This window comes from Sminthopsis crassicaudata, chromosome 3 (genome assembly GCF_048593235.1).
Source record: "Sminthopsis crassicaudata isolate SCR6 chromosome 3, ASM4859323v1, whole genome shotgun sequence".
In the NCBI taxonomy this organism is placed as follows: domain Eukaryota; kingdom Metazoa; phylum Chordata; class Mammalia; order Dasyuromorphia; family Dasyuridae; genus Sminthopsis; species Sminthopsis crassicaudata.
Genome location: NC_133619.1, coordinates 185820214 through 185835721, shown reverse-complemented (window position 1 = coordinate 185835721; position 15508 = coordinate 185820214). Strand labels below are relative to the sequence as shown.

Sequence of the window (15508 nt, the reverse complement as noted above, 5' to 3'; positions counted from 1 at the left end):
AGATGTTGGCTTCAAACACACACACACACACACACACACACACACACACACACACACACACACACACTCTCTCTCTCTCTCTCCCTGCAAACTTTCATAACTCTCCTGAATATTCTCATTTCTTTTCCCCAGTTTTCTTCTCTCCATCTTTTAAGATCTTTTTAAAACTTTTCCAAGAGAGCCTTTTTAATTGGAGACCAGTTCATACACCCCTTTGAAGCTTTACCTTAAAGCATTTTGCCCCTGCTGTCCTCTTTTGGGTTTGACTTCTGATCTTCCCTAATAGCTTTATAGTCAGACCTCTTTTTGCTTTTTTGCTCATTTTTTAAAAAAATAAGGCAAATGCTTTAAATTGGAAGACTAATCCAGTGAGTAGTTGGCTTTGTTGTCTTTCTTTCTTTCTTTTTTTTGGCTCATTTTTAAAAGTGGAATTCTGCTCAGAGGGCACAGCAGAGATTGTATCAGCTTCCTCTATAGGGCAACAGGAATTTCTCACTGACTGTGCTGGGCAGGCCTGGTCAATTCCTATCTGTTATGCTGAGGTTCAGGGACTCACAACTTACCTTCTGTAGTTGTGGGTCTCACTGCCGGTCTGCTTATCTACTGGCCTTCTGAACCAGACAAAGTAGACAACCCTGCAGTATTTTAGCTAGGAGTCTTCTGCTAGATTCCTTGCTCTAGGCTTCCCCAGTGGTGTGCTACATTCCCCCTACCCAACTGAGATAGACCTTTCCTGAAGTACTTCCTAGATATCTTAAACTGGAAAACTATTATACTCTAAATATTTGGGGATTCTGCCACTCCAAAATCCATTCAAAGGTTTGTTCTAGTGTTAAAGCTAGAGATAACTTAGGCAGTGTTTTTTCTAATCTCTGTTATCTTGGCTTTACCCTCCTATATCTTGGCTTTACTCCCCTGTATTAAATATATTTTTTACAGGGAACATATTTGTTCAGTTTTATACATTCATTAACTTGTGATTTTTACAAAGGAGTTTAATCCTCATATAACTTTAGAGTTGTCAAATTTACCTTCTACTTTCTTTTGTCAAATTTTAATCCATTAAAAAAAAAAAACCCAAAAAACTTACTCTTACTATTTTTATTCCTTGATATGACACTTAATTTCTTGTACCATTTCTGATGATATTGATTACTCTCTTTCACTATACCAGTATTATTTTTCCAGTATATATTTCTCTCTTCCCATAAGACACACACATATTCTATATATTTATAATATTAATATTATGTAGCCATAATATTAATATATATATATGTATATGTGTTATGTATATATATATATATATATATATATATATATATATATATATATATATATATATATATATATATATATATATATATATATATATATGTGTGTGTTGAATGTGTTCATTGTTTCTTAGGTAAATTTTCAATTTCTTGTAAGAATTTTTGGCAATTTTATTTATTTTTTTAATTTCTTTTCAGAATTTCAATTGACTTTTTTTTTTTTTTAAGGGGAAATTACAAAGAGGTAGATTTTATTGCAACTTTCTTCTTCATCTTCCTAGGAGTCTCATAGGCATTATTTTTTCCCCCAAGAAAAGGATTCTTCTATATCAGTTTTCATAAAATATAAAAATAATGAACAATGATTATGGTTAGACTTGTTTCCTTTCAGAAATACTCAGTGGTTTTAAAAATATGTGAATTTTATTCCTTTTGTTTTAACAGCCCCAAGGGATCTTTTAGTGGATATGTTAATATTACCATCTATCCCAAACAACATGATTGTAAAGTCCCACAAGACCTTTTATATATGCCAGAAGAAGGAACATATATAAAGTCAATGATTCATTGTCCTACAATTGAACTTTATGATGAAATAGTTCGGGTGGACTGGTTTAAAGTAAGTGAAAAATAACAATGATATTAATTGATGCTAGATAATTAATTTAGACCTTTAAGGATAGATGGATATTGAATACAATTTTATTTTTCAGAATTGTAAAGCCCTCAAAGGACAAGGTTACTATGCAAATAAAGATTACCTGATAATTAAAAATCCAACTGCTGCTGATGCAGGCATTTATACCTGTAAATTCATTTACAGTGAAAATGGAATCAATTATAATGTGACTGCATCTAAGCCATTTATATTTCAAGGTAAATTGCTGTATGACAATGAAGTCTTTGATAAAAATAAATAATTCTTTTTTTTTTTTTTTTCCCTGAGGCTGGGGTTAAGTGACTTGCCTAGGGTCACACAGCTAGGAAGTGTTAAGTGTCTGAGACCATCAGGTCCTCCTGATTTCAGGGTTGGTGCTCTATCCACTGCGCCACCTAGCTGCCCCGTAATAATTCTTTTTGAAAATATATATACTCTTTTAAATTCTCTCCCTCCATCCTATGTCATGTTCTTTGATGATCTCTAATGATGATATTAAGGATGGATATCTCCAAATCACAATTATTCCTTTTGTCATCATACTTGATTTTACAAAGAAAAATGGTTTTGTCAATAGTACATTTTTCTTATATATATATATATATATATATGTGGCTTTAAAACTGTGTTATAATAGTGGGACAGTGAGATCATCAAATTGCCATATAATGTTTCCCATTACCTATATAAATTGAAAATCAGGATCATAAATTCATAGGCTGCTAGAGTTAGATGTAGAAGAAACCTTAAAGGTAATTGAGCCCCCTCCATTTAATTGGGCATCTCACTTTGCATATTAGAAAACTGAGCCTAATAAAATCCAAATGGCTTATTTAAGGTCCCACACAGGGAATAAATGGTGGGGTCAGTACTTGAAATTTGGTCTTTTGACTCCAAATCCATCACAGTATAGTTTGGCCATAGTGCAGAATGTATTAAGGAGAATAGTGTAAAAAATAAAAGTAGATTGGTTAAATTGTAGATGTCATGAATGCCTGGCTAAGGAATTTATATTTTGTGTTGTAACTTGTTTTTCAAGGAATGGGAAACCACTAAAAATATTTAACAATCGTGGTTATAACTATACATTAAGAAGATTCCCTGGAAGCTGCAGGATGATTTGGAGAGAACAGAGAAAATAAGAGAATAATAAAAGTGGGGGGAGTGGTTAGTAACTCGACTATGAGAATAGAAGAGGCAAAAGAAAAAAGATGTGGTGGTACTGTTGATTTGACAGCAGTAGGGTGGGTGGGAATGTAAGGAAATCATAACAATGAAGAATGGCTCTGAGATTTGGAATCTGAATGATGGGTGATTTGTAGAGGAATAGATCTGATGAAGAAGATAATGAATTCAGTTTTGAATTTAGTAATGTTCTAGACATTCAGGTGGAGATATCCATCATATAACTGGAAATTTTAAACTAGGGGTGAGAGAAGTGATCAGAACTGGAAATAGAGATTTGTATATCATCTGATGGTAGGGATCTATACTCTTAGAAACATGAAGTTCCAAAGTACAAATGTTTAGAAATCAAGACCAAGAACAAAGACTGATGGAACCTTCATCTCAGACACTTAACCCTGTTTGCTTCAGTTCCCTCATCTGTAAAATGAGCTGTAAAAGGAAATGACAACTCACTCCAGGAGGAAGAAGATCCAGCAATGAAGATTTAGGAGGGGTCAAAAGAGATGAAAACTAGTCCAATGCTGTATTCTAGATTTCAGTGGAAAGATACTAAAAATGGGAAGGGACTAGAAACAATATTAAATACTTTAATTAAGTTTTTAAAAAAACAAAAACAAAAATGAGGAATAATAAAAGATTCATTTGGCTTTGGTAATAAAGAAATTATTAGTGACTTTAAAAAGAGAAGTTTCATTGTAGTGGTAGGAATGAGAAGCCAAATACCCTGAGTGGGTATGATTAAAAATATTGAAATTGAATATAGCGATTTCCTCCTAGAAGTTTGACAGAGAAAGGTATGAGATATATGATGATTACTTGAAAGTACATCAAAGTCAAGGAAAGGTTATCTTTGGAGATGAAGTACAATTAGGTAGTGCAGTGAATAGTGTGCTAGCCCTAGAGTCCAGAGGTCCTGAGTTCAAATCTAGCCTCAGATACTAGCTGTATGATTTAAGCAAGTCTTTTAACCCTGTTTCTTAACCTAGTTCATCTGTAAAATTAAGTGGAGAAGAAAATAGAAAATTATTTCAGTATTTTTGCAAAGGAGACTCTAAATGGGGACATGGAGAGTTGACATAACTAAAGTAATTCAATAATAAGTGACTGTCAAAATGAATTTCTTTTTAAATCTCTAATTCTTAAATATATATTCTATGGATTTTCGAGAGAAATGAGGAAAAGGTCACTCAGTGAAACAAATGACAGTGTATCATGGTTTCTGGGGAAGCCAAGATTCACTAATGTAGTCTGGTTTATAAAATTAAATCATGTCACCTGATATATTTGACATTTATTTGAATGAAGGCAGTATAGTATAATGGTTCAAGGGCTGGTCTTAGAAAAGAGGCAGGAGAAGTAACAAGCACTTTTTATAGAACAACTGTGGGAGAAAGATGGTATTAACTCCATTTTACAACTGAGGAAACAGAGATAAGCAGAAGTTAAATAACTTGACCAGTTTGTCTGAGACCAGACTTGATCTAGTCTTCTTAATTCCAGGCCCATTGCTTCATCCATTTTACCACCTCACTGTTTTGGTTTTGGAAAGACTTGCTTTCAAGTTCCAAATATGAGACCTATTGTCAATTCGTACTTAAGTTAATTTTTCAGATCTTCAGGTAACTCTTCTAAAACTCTAAGTTGCTGAGTTGTAAATCTGTAGATCATAGAATTTGAAGATGAAAAGACCCTTAGAAATCATCAAATTCAATTTTGCTCCTAAGAAAAATGAATCCTAGAGAGGTGGAATACCTTGGTCATGGTCAAATAGCTAGAAGTGGGAGAGCTAGGAGTTCCATTCTAGAAATTCCCTATAAGGCTGAAATCACAAGTAGACCAAATTAACCAATAAACACACACACACACACACACACACACACACACACACACACACACACACACACACACACACACTCCAAACAAACAAAAAACCTTTAAAATGAAAATGAAAAAACATTAGAGACCTATGCCTATAATTTCTTTAAGCCAGACCATAAAATTTCCATTAATGCCTTTGTAATTACCCTTTATAGCTTTTTATATTTAGGTCTAGACTTCACAGGATTACCAGCTAAGTTTGAAAGGTACTGGCAGCCAGGTTTCTTATAATGGAAAGAATATCTTTTCCTCTGCAGGAATCAAATAGATTAATGGGACACTGTAAGCAGTTCAGAAGACAGACTGATCCCTAATTGTGATTGGGCTTCTTCCATTTGGTTTTCTTAGTTTTCTCTGATTCCATTGAAGAACATTCTGCAAATAAATGATAATTCAGAATCTGAGCTTCAAGTTCCTGACACAATTAACACTCAATATTCTCTTTTCCTTTACTTTAAAGGTGAAAGTAACTATTCTATGCTTCCAGAAATTACTTACCCTGTGAATCATGATGTAATAGAAGTAGAGCTTGGTAAGAATTTCTTCAAATGCCATCATGGTGGACTGGAAAATTGGGGACTGCCAAGTACATGTTGAATTTTTAATAGCTATTTTTTGAGTCTATCTTTTAACTAACTTCTGAATCCATTAAGTATTAGCATCAATCAGGCTCATATCTCTTCATTTTTTCTATCAAGAGATATCAAAAGTTTTTTAAAATGTACATAATTATATTCATGGCATTCCCATGATCTACTCATTTAAATAACCCTGTCAAAATCTCAGAAGATTGAGAGTAGTCCCCTGTAGTTTTCTCTAAAATAAAGGGAAATGTTCTTTGTGTATGTATTTTTAAATATTGCTTTTCTGAATTAAAAATAAAGAAAAAAATTAAACCTGAATCTTCTACAAGGCTAAGAGTTAGGTTAAATGGAATTCTCTGACTCTCAGAGATTTATAGAAGGAAATTTCTGAGAATAGAGCTTCATGAGACCCTCTCGTACAATCTCTATGACATTAACACTGTCTTACCAAAGTAGCTGCTTTTGTAATTCTGAAGTAAAATATCAATCTGAAAAAGCTCGTTAAAAATGTAAACAATATCATAATTTAAACTTGATAAAGTTTTATGTCTCTTTGACTTTACAAATTTCTCCTAAGGGTATATGAAGAAGGGTGGTAAAAGCAAAATTTCAGCCTTATCTGTCATTAAGAGGAATGAAAGGAAGATGGAAATAGAAGGATAGATGAAGGGAAGGGGGAATAGAAATATAAGGCAGAAGGAAAGAGATACATTTTTAAAAAGAAGTAGTTATTTTATTTTATTTTATTTTTATTAATTTTATAATTATAATTTTTTGAAAGTACATATACATGGGTAATTTTTTTTTACAACATTATCTCTTGTACTCACTTCTGTTCCAAAATTTTTCCCCTCCTTCCCTCACCCCTTCCCATAGATGACAGGCAATCCCATACATGTTAAAGGTATTATAGTATATCCTAGATACAATATATGTGTGCAAAACCGAATTTCTTGTTACACAGTAAGAATTGGATTCAGAAGGTAAAAGTAACCTGGGAAGAAAGACAATAGTGCAAACAGTTTACACTCAATTCCTTCTCTGGGTGTAGCTGATTCTGTCCATCATTGATCAACTGGAACTGAATTAGAAGTAATTAGTTTATACTTTTGTACTCAGAAATATTTAAATGGGAAGTGATTTTAGACATTATTGAGATCAATACTTTTATCTTGCAAATGAAGAAACTGAGATCCAGGGAGGTAAAGTGATCTGCCTAAAGTTATAAAAGGGAATTATTAGCAAATACAGGACTAGGACTAGTTCTTCTGATTCTTGATTCAGTGCTTTTTACACTGTCCCAAACTGCTTTTTCTGTATAGAAAAAGTTTAAAACAGGCATATTCTTAGTGGGGTTATGAATTGTTCCAGTCATTCTGACAAGCAATTTGGAACCATGACCTTAAAGTCAGTAAATTGTGAACATCCTTTGACCTAGGAATACCATAACTAAGCCTATACCCCAAAGAGATTTTTTAAAAAGAGAACAAGAACCCCTATGTTAAAAAAAATTATAACAGCCTTTTTTGTGTCAGCAAAGAACTGAAAACTAAGGGAGTATCTTTCAGTAAGTAAATGGCTAAAAAATTTAAGGTATATGAATGTAGTGAAAGACTATTACATTAAAAGAAGTTAAAAAAAAGTTCTCAGTGAAACTTTAGAATGCTTATACGAAATGATACATAGTAAAATTAATAGAACAATTTATGCAATAACATTGTGGTCAACAATTTCAAAATTGTTATTGTCAAAAGACAATGTGCATTGGCCTTCCATGATTCCAGAGTACTAGAATATTAGCCACATTTAGACAGAGAGGTGATGGAATTAATGTACAAAATAAGATACACATTTTTGGACATAGTAAATGTGGAAATTTGTTTTGTTTGATTATGTAAATTTTATATATTTTTTTATTTTCCCTCAATTACATGTTAAAATAATTTTAGACATGTAAAAGATTGTTTTGAATTCCAAATTCTATCCCCTCCTTGTTCTCCTGCTGTTACTGTGTATAATGCTCTTCTGGTTCTATTCACTTCATTTTGCATCCATTCATGTAAGCCTGAAATCATCCTGCTTATCATTTCCTATAATACAAAAATATTCCTTCACAATCATATACCATTGTTTATTTAACCATTTTCCAATTGATATGCATTTCTTCAATTTCCAATTCTTAGCCACCACAGAAATAACTGGTACGAATATTTTTGTACAATAGTTGACCATGAATATTTGTTAAATTGAGTTCTGTTTTTCTCCCCACTTTCTATAAGGAAGGGGAAAGTGGAAGAGAGATAAAATAAAAATTTATTTAATTAATGAGAATTGATTAATTAATTCAGTTTAATAAGAAAAAGAAAGAGAATACATCAGTAATTTAATTTTTTTTTTTAATTTCTGTCTAGGAATCAATGTGAGTGTGGTGTGTAGAGTTTGTTTGGGAAAAGGCATGCAAATAATAGAGCAAGTTGCATGGTGTATTAAAAAGAAGAACGTTATTAACTGCATCAAAAATCCCCGATTTCATGAGGAAAATGAAGCACCAAAGTAATATTAGTTGGGCTTAAATATTTTTTTCCTTTCATGAATTTTGCAACCTATAGAATAACTATTAAAGGTAATAATTTGGTTTCTTAGGTCTAATGAAAACTTGAATTGTAAAACGGTCACTTTAAGAATAACTAATGTGAAGAGAGAAGATCTCTCCTTGGAATTTTATTGTTGGGCTTTGAATGAGCATGGATTCAAAGAACACAGTATAAGAATCAGAATGAAAAAGACAAGTAAGAAGTAAAGGCTATTTTTGATCTGTCTGTGAAAATGTTGGTGATATATTTGGATGTTTTTGTCATATATTTCTGTTTCTACTTTTGTCAGATCTTGATCAACAAGGTTGGCTTAATTATTTCCTGCAAACTGTGCAAACTGTGAGCATTTTCTTGATGTAGAATGGATGCCATACAATTGATGCCATTCATCTCTGAGAGTATGGCTTTCCCATGACCCAGTTAGGGAACAATATTTTGTGAGTCTTTCTCTTCTATTTCAGAAACATGCTTTTCTACTTTTTTTTGGCCCTTCAGCTCTTGCATCATATTTTTCTTTTCCTGGACTCCAATACTCTTATCGGCCCTGTAATACATTTATTATTATAATGATGTGTCTGCGTACACACACACTTTTTGATTGTTTCTGAAATTCGTAAATCTGTTCTTACTAACTTTGGGAAGCAGTTTCGTCCAGTGGAAGGAACGATGCTTGTGGAGTTAGTAAACCTAGGTTCAAATCCACATCTCTGACATTTAATAGTTATGTAACTTTGGATAGTTAACCTCTCTCGGTTTTAGTTTCTTCATTTATAAAATTGGGGTGGAAGAATCTAATAAGATAATTAGATAACTAGTGGCATAGTAGATAGAATATTGGACTTGGAGTCAGGAAGACTCATCTTCCTGAGTTCAAATCTGGTTTCATTTACTAACTATATAACCCTGAGAAATCACTTAACCCTATTTGCCTCAATTTTGTTATCTGTAAAATGAATTGAAGAAAAAAATGACAAACCATTTCAATATCTTTGCCAATAAAATCCCCAATGGGGTTATGAAAAAGTTGAAGATGATTGAAAAATGACTTAACTGAAAAAAAAAGATAACTTCTGAGATCTGCTTTGGATTTGTCCTATAATATTAGCATATGATTTTAATGAAAACACTTTATTATCAAAGAAGTGAAAGATCCATGTCTTTATTCAACTTCAGAAGATAATAGGTACAGTACCCATCTTATGACAGAAAAATTTCTGATACAAGAGTCAAAAGATCTAGGTTTGAATCCCAGCTCTATTGTTAGCTCTCTAAGTGTGAGCAAATCATTTTGTCACTAGCTTACTTATCTATAAAATGAGGGTAAAGGAGGTTGAATTAAATGACCTTGAAAATTCTTAATAACTCTAAAATTATGACCTTATTGAATTAAAATGCTATTAAATGATCCATTTAGGATATAATTGTACCTAACAGTTCCTTGGTTAGTGGGAACAAAAAGTGTTTATTGAATTAGAACAAAAAAATGTTTATTGAATTAAATTACCCAAATCAATGAATGTTATTTATCTTTATTATATCCTATTTATGCTGAGTATATAGATCATATACTTAGACAAGGGATTGGGGAGGGAGAAATGGATCTAAACCCGAAATTTCTTTGGCAAAGGGAACTCTTCCTAAGGAAATCCTGAGGAAATTCTACCAATGTAAATCTACATTTGTAATATACTTTAAAATACTGGATAGTTTCCTGATACACTGAGAAGTTAAATTGTTTGATTAGGATTACCCAACTATGTGTGTTAGAGATTGGAATTAAACTCAGTTCTTTCTGAGTCTTAGGATAGTTCTTTCTCCACTACCTCAGGACACCTATTTCTCAATTTTTTGTGCACATTTATATTATTACATATAAGTACTATGATATTTTCATACTTCTTACTGTTATTATTTATGGCTTAATAATTTACTTATTTTATTAGTGGAATTATTTATTTTGTTGAACCACATTTATTTTGAAAACCACAAATTATGTTCTATTGTTTTTTATTTATTTTGTTAAATATTTCCCAATTACATTTTAATTTCATTGGAGGACTTGTGAGGAAGTAGCACAATGTTACTTATGATTCATGTGTTTGATCTTTTAAAGTAAGGATCTCTCAATGAAGAATGGATGGAGACAATACTTTCTCTGCCATGTGTAATTTTAGAGAAATGCCTGAGGGAGAGAGGATAAGTGACTTGGCCAGAGTCACACAACTAGTATATGAAAGGCAACTTGGTTGTGGTAGAGAGAGGTGACCTCTGAAGAGTAATCCTGCTATTTCTGTGTTGTAGTTTTTCCAATAGGAAAATTTTCTCACAGAACCTGAGCACAAGACAGTCACTATCACTTAACTATCATCTTCCCCATTTTTATTATGGGGGGCTGATAAGATTTCTTAGTTTAATCACTTAATCTGAATTTGAGGATATCCTTTTTATTCCATTCAATATCTTATACAATAAATACTAAATAGCAACTAATATCTTTTAAGAAAGGGATAAGATTGAAACCTGGAATAGGTCATTGGTCCATCAATCATATCTGGAGTCATTTTTAGCTCTTTCTTCTTCCTCCCTCCCTTCCTTCCTTCCTTCCTTCCTTCCTTCCTTCCTTCCTTCCTTCCTTCCTTCCTTTCTTCCTTCCTTCCTTCCTTGCTTCCTTCCTTCCTTCCTTCCTTCCTTTCTTCCTTCCTTCCTTCCTTCCTTCCCTTCCTTCCTTCCTTCCTTCCTTCCTTCCTTCCTTCCTTCCTTCCTTCCTTCCTTCCTTCCTTCCTTCCTTCCTTCCTTCCTTCCTTCCTTTCTTCCTTCCTTCCTTCCTTCCTTCCTTCCTTCCTTCCTTCCTTCCTTCCTTCCTTCCTTCCTTCCTTCCTTCCTTCCTTCCTTCCTTTCTTCCTTCCTTCCTTCCTTGCTTCCTTCCTTCCTTCCTTCCTTCCTTTCTTCCTTCCTTCCTTCCTTCCTTCCCTTCCTTCCTTCCTTTCTTCCTTCCTTCCTTCCTTCCTTCCTTCCTTCCTTCCTTCCTTCCTTCCTTCCTTCCTTCCTTCCTTCCTTCCTTCCTTCCTCCCTTTCTTCCTTCTTTCTTTCCTCTGGTTTTTTACTTCTTTCCTTCCTGACATGCCACTTCACTACTCAAAAATCTTCAATAACTTCTTTTTGCCTCAAAGACCTCCAGAATTTGGCATCATCCTACCTATCTCATGCTAATATTCTCCATGCACTAAAATTTTCAGCCAAATCTCTATGTTTTTCCACTTATATACCACTGCTTATTTTTTTCCACATTACTCTTTTTAAATTAATTAATTAAATTAATTTTTACAAAAATTTTATGCATAGGTAATTTTACTGCATTGCCAATTGCAAAATCTTTTGTTTCAACTTTTCCCCTCCTTCCCCCCACCCCTTCCCCCAGATGGTAGATTGACCAATACATGTTGAATATGTTAAAGTATAAGTTAAATACAATATATGTACACATGTCCAAACAATTGTTTTGCTGTACAAAAAGAATTGGACTTTGAAATAGTGTACAATTAGCCTGTGAAGGAAATCAAAAATGCAGGCGGACAAAAACTGAGGGACTGGGAATTCTATGTAGTGTTTCATAATCATCTCCCAGAGTTCTTTCACTGGGTTTAGCTGGTTCAGATCCTTACTGCTCTATTGGAACTGATTTGGTTCATCTTATTGTTGAAGATGGCCACATCCATCAGAATTGATCTCATATTGTATTGTTGTTGAAGTATATAACAATCTCTTGGTCCTTCTCATTTCACTCAGCATCAGTTCATGTAAGTCTTTCTAGGCCTTTCTGAAATCATCCTGTTGGTCATTTCTTACAGAACAATAATATTCCATAATATTCATATACCACAATTTATTCAGCCATTCTCCAATTAATCCACTCAGTTTCCAGATTCTGGCCACTACAAAGAGGGCTGCCACAAACATTCTTGCACATACAGGTCCCTCTCCCTTCTTTAAGATCTCTTTGGGATATAAGCCCAGTAATAACACTGCTGGATCAAAGGGTATGCAGAGTTTGATAACTCTTTGAGCATAGTTCCAAATTGCTCTTCAGAGTGGCTGGATTATACCATTGCTTATTGCTATGCCTTTTCACTTTTTGTCTTTTATACTTCTACTTTTTCTTTCAAATTTCTTTTCTATGCAGCACTCAGAGTGCCTGAATAAATTTAAAATGTTAGCTTGGACTCCAGTCCACTTTGAATATTATTGTCAGCATGATCCTTATCAAGTAAAGTTGAATTGTTTATACCAATCTTAAACGCAATGACCTAAGACACTTGGAAGAGAATCAAATGCAGAAGAAAATGGACTCAAATGTTAATTATCATTTGTTAAGAGATTTAATTAGCAATAAGTAATAAGATGAACTTTGTATGTCTCATCAGGATCATTAAGTAATATCTGAAAATATATCTTTTGATTTTTGATTAACAGTGTCATAATAATTAATGAACTAATTGTCCTTTGGTCAATGCTTTCTTACTTCTTTCTGTTACTCCCTTGGCTTAAAAAGCAGCCAACCAACCAAAATAACAAAGAACTCCCTAAGAAAAAAATAAATCAAACTTCAATGACAATCTAGAGCCTGGAGGATAAAATCTGAATGCCTAGCCTGGCATTCCTAGTCCTTTATAATCTCACCATATCCTATTTTTCTAAACTTATTTTCGTGAAGAAAACCTTCACTGTTGCCAAACTATGTTACTCCTTATTCTCCAAATATGTCTCGTACATTTCTGTCTTTCTACTTTTGCCTATTCCATTATTTCCTATTGAACATCCTTAATTCTGTCATTCTGAAATCTAGCCATCCTCTGAAATCTAGCCATCCTTCAAAGCCCATCTCAAGTCTTATATTAAGAGGCAATAAATTGTCCTGGGAAAAGTACTATACAAGAAACAGTTAAGACTCTAAAGGAGTCAGTTATATCAGGGTTTGAATACAAGTGTCTTTAGTTTTTTGGCCCTTTTCCCCCAACTATAAAATGGGAAAAATAACAACTATAGTATCTACCTTATAGGATTTTTGTGAGGATTATATCTTTTAATATGTTTAAATAGCTTTGCAAATCTTAATGTGCATAAAATGTCATTATCCCTATAAGCTTTCCTGAACATTTTGGACTTCCCTAATTCACTTTCCATTTTTTTTCCTCTGCTTTTTTGTCTCTTTGTTGTTGTTGTTGAGTTGTTTCAATAGTGTCTGACTCTTTGTGACACTGTTTGGGGTTTTCTTGGTAAAGACACTGGAATGGTTTGCCATTTCCTTCTCCAGCCCATTTTACAGATCAGGAACTGAGGCAAACAGGTTTAAGTGACTTACCCAAGATACAGTTAGTAAATGTTTGAGGCCAAATTTAAACTCAGGAAGATCTGGCCTCAGGAAGTCAGAATTCTTTCTGACTCCATGCCAAGTACCATTGCACCACCTAGCTTGTTTTTTTTTACCCCAGTGAAAAATCTCCCATCCTGAGGTCCTGCTCTCCTGATTGATAATTTCCATCTTGAGACCATTCCATTTTAGGAACTTTCACCTGGACTAAGCTCTCTGGATTTCTTCACTCCACACCTAAGCTGTTGTTGGTTTAGTAACCATTTTCCTTTCCCCTCTATCTTCCTTCTCTATTGTTTTTGTCTTCCTCAATTAGGATACATTACTTGACTAAAGGGGCAGTTTTGCTTGAGTATATTTATATCTCTATCTCTGCATATAGTGCCTCTCACTTAATAAGCAGTTAATGTAATATTTACATCTCTATTATCTATCTTATCTAAATAAATAACTAATTACTTAACTCTTCTAGATAAGAATAAACTCTCTTACTTTCAAATGTCTCTAATTTGGAGATTGCTGCCATAGTCTATATAAAAGTGATAAGAGTCCAAATTAAAATGAACAGTGGGTCTAGAAAGGGAAAAAGAGAAACATTCAGAAGAGAGAGTAGACAGGATTATGGGACAAAGAGAATCCAGAGTCAAAGATTTATTTACCTGTTTGGCTTCCATTGCATGCTTATTCTTATTAAATTGTTACTTTTTTGAATGGAGATATTTTACCTTATCATATAGATGCTAATTGTCTTGACTGTCCTTGTATTTCTTTGAAGTTTCTGCTCTTGCCAGTGCCTAAATGATCTTGCATATAGTGCTAAATATGTTGTTAATGACTGACATCAATATAGGCCATGAAAATTTTGAATAGACAACAAATATATGATTGCAAGTGAAGACCAACTTTTGGTCAAAAAATTTTTTTTAAATATGATGCTATTCATTCTACCTTGCTTTAGTTTTAATTACATTTTTTTTTCTTCCTTCTTCATCTCTTCTTTTCTCATTATTTTTTCATAATAGCTGGTCAACAAAGCACCTACTACATGCTTGCAGGATTTATTACTTTGTTAATCTTAATTATTACATTAATAGTAATATTAAAAATATTCTGGATTGATTTTATATTGCTGTGGCGAGAGGTAGCTAGACCTTATAAATCCAGGGATGGTAAGTATTGAATTTAAAATTTCTCTCTTTTTTAGAAAGTTTTTATAGATGTTATACATATTTCATAGGTGTCATACATATTATTTTGACATTCCTACTTTATGGCTCCTTTATTAACTCAATTAAAATAGTATATATATTAATATTTTTAATCATGAATATAATTGCCAATAACTTAAGCTGAGCTACACTCAGAGGCCAGTAGCCAAGCTGAGATTATTATCCAAAACTTTAATCTGTTTTGCAATTATGTTTTTTTTTTTTTAATTTGGTACTGAAGCTCTTATTTGCAAAAACTGACCCAATTTCAGAGCTATTTGAGAAATTGTGAAACGTTAATGTTTGTAATTAACCTCCCAGGGTTGTTGTCAAGATAAAATAAGAAAATATGTTTAAAATGCTTTGCATACCTTGAAGCTTATATAATACCATTAGTTTTAATATTAATAAAACATGAGATTAAAAATGATTACTTATTCTCTTTGGGTGTTGCCCAAATGTGAACAGAGGTCAGTGAGTTAACAGAGCTCAGTAAACTGGAAGATTTAATGTATCTGTTAACAGTGATTTTATATATGGCCACATATATGAGTGTATAAGCATACATACTCATTTGCAACTCAATGGAGTAGAGGATAGAATTTAGAGTTGGAATCAAGAAGACCTGATTTCAAATCCTGCAACACATATACTGGCTAAAATGACTCTGACATCACTTAATTTCTCTTAGTACTGGTTTCCTCGTTTGTAAAATGAAGACAATAACAGTACTTATTGTACAAAACTGTTGTGAGG

General features: G+C 33.1%; 1 protein-coding gene across 4 annotated transcripts in view; it reads left to right on the top strand.

The window, feature by feature from the left end:
• The window catches only part of IL1RL1 (interleukin 1 receptor like 1), a 40343-nt gene that overhangs the window by 17289 nt on the left and 7546 nt on the right, over positions 1-15508 (top strand). For 3 of the 4 annotated variants that reach the window (XM_074299729.1, XM_074299728.1, XM_074299727.1), the window contains 6 exons: positions 1719-1893; positions 1988-2150; positions 5459-5530; positions 7994-8135; positions 8226-8371; positions 14567-14713. In XM_074299729.1, the coding sequence (XP_074155830.1) occupies positions 1719-1893; positions 1988-2150; positions 5459-5530; positions 7994-8135; positions 8226-8371; positions 14567-14713 (845 nt within the window). The remainder of the gene's footprint in view (positions 1-1718; positions 1894-1987; positions 2151-5458; positions 5531-7993; positions 8136-8225; positions 8372-14566; positions 14714-15508) is intronic. The other variant, XM_074299730.1, reaches the window with a different exon arrangement.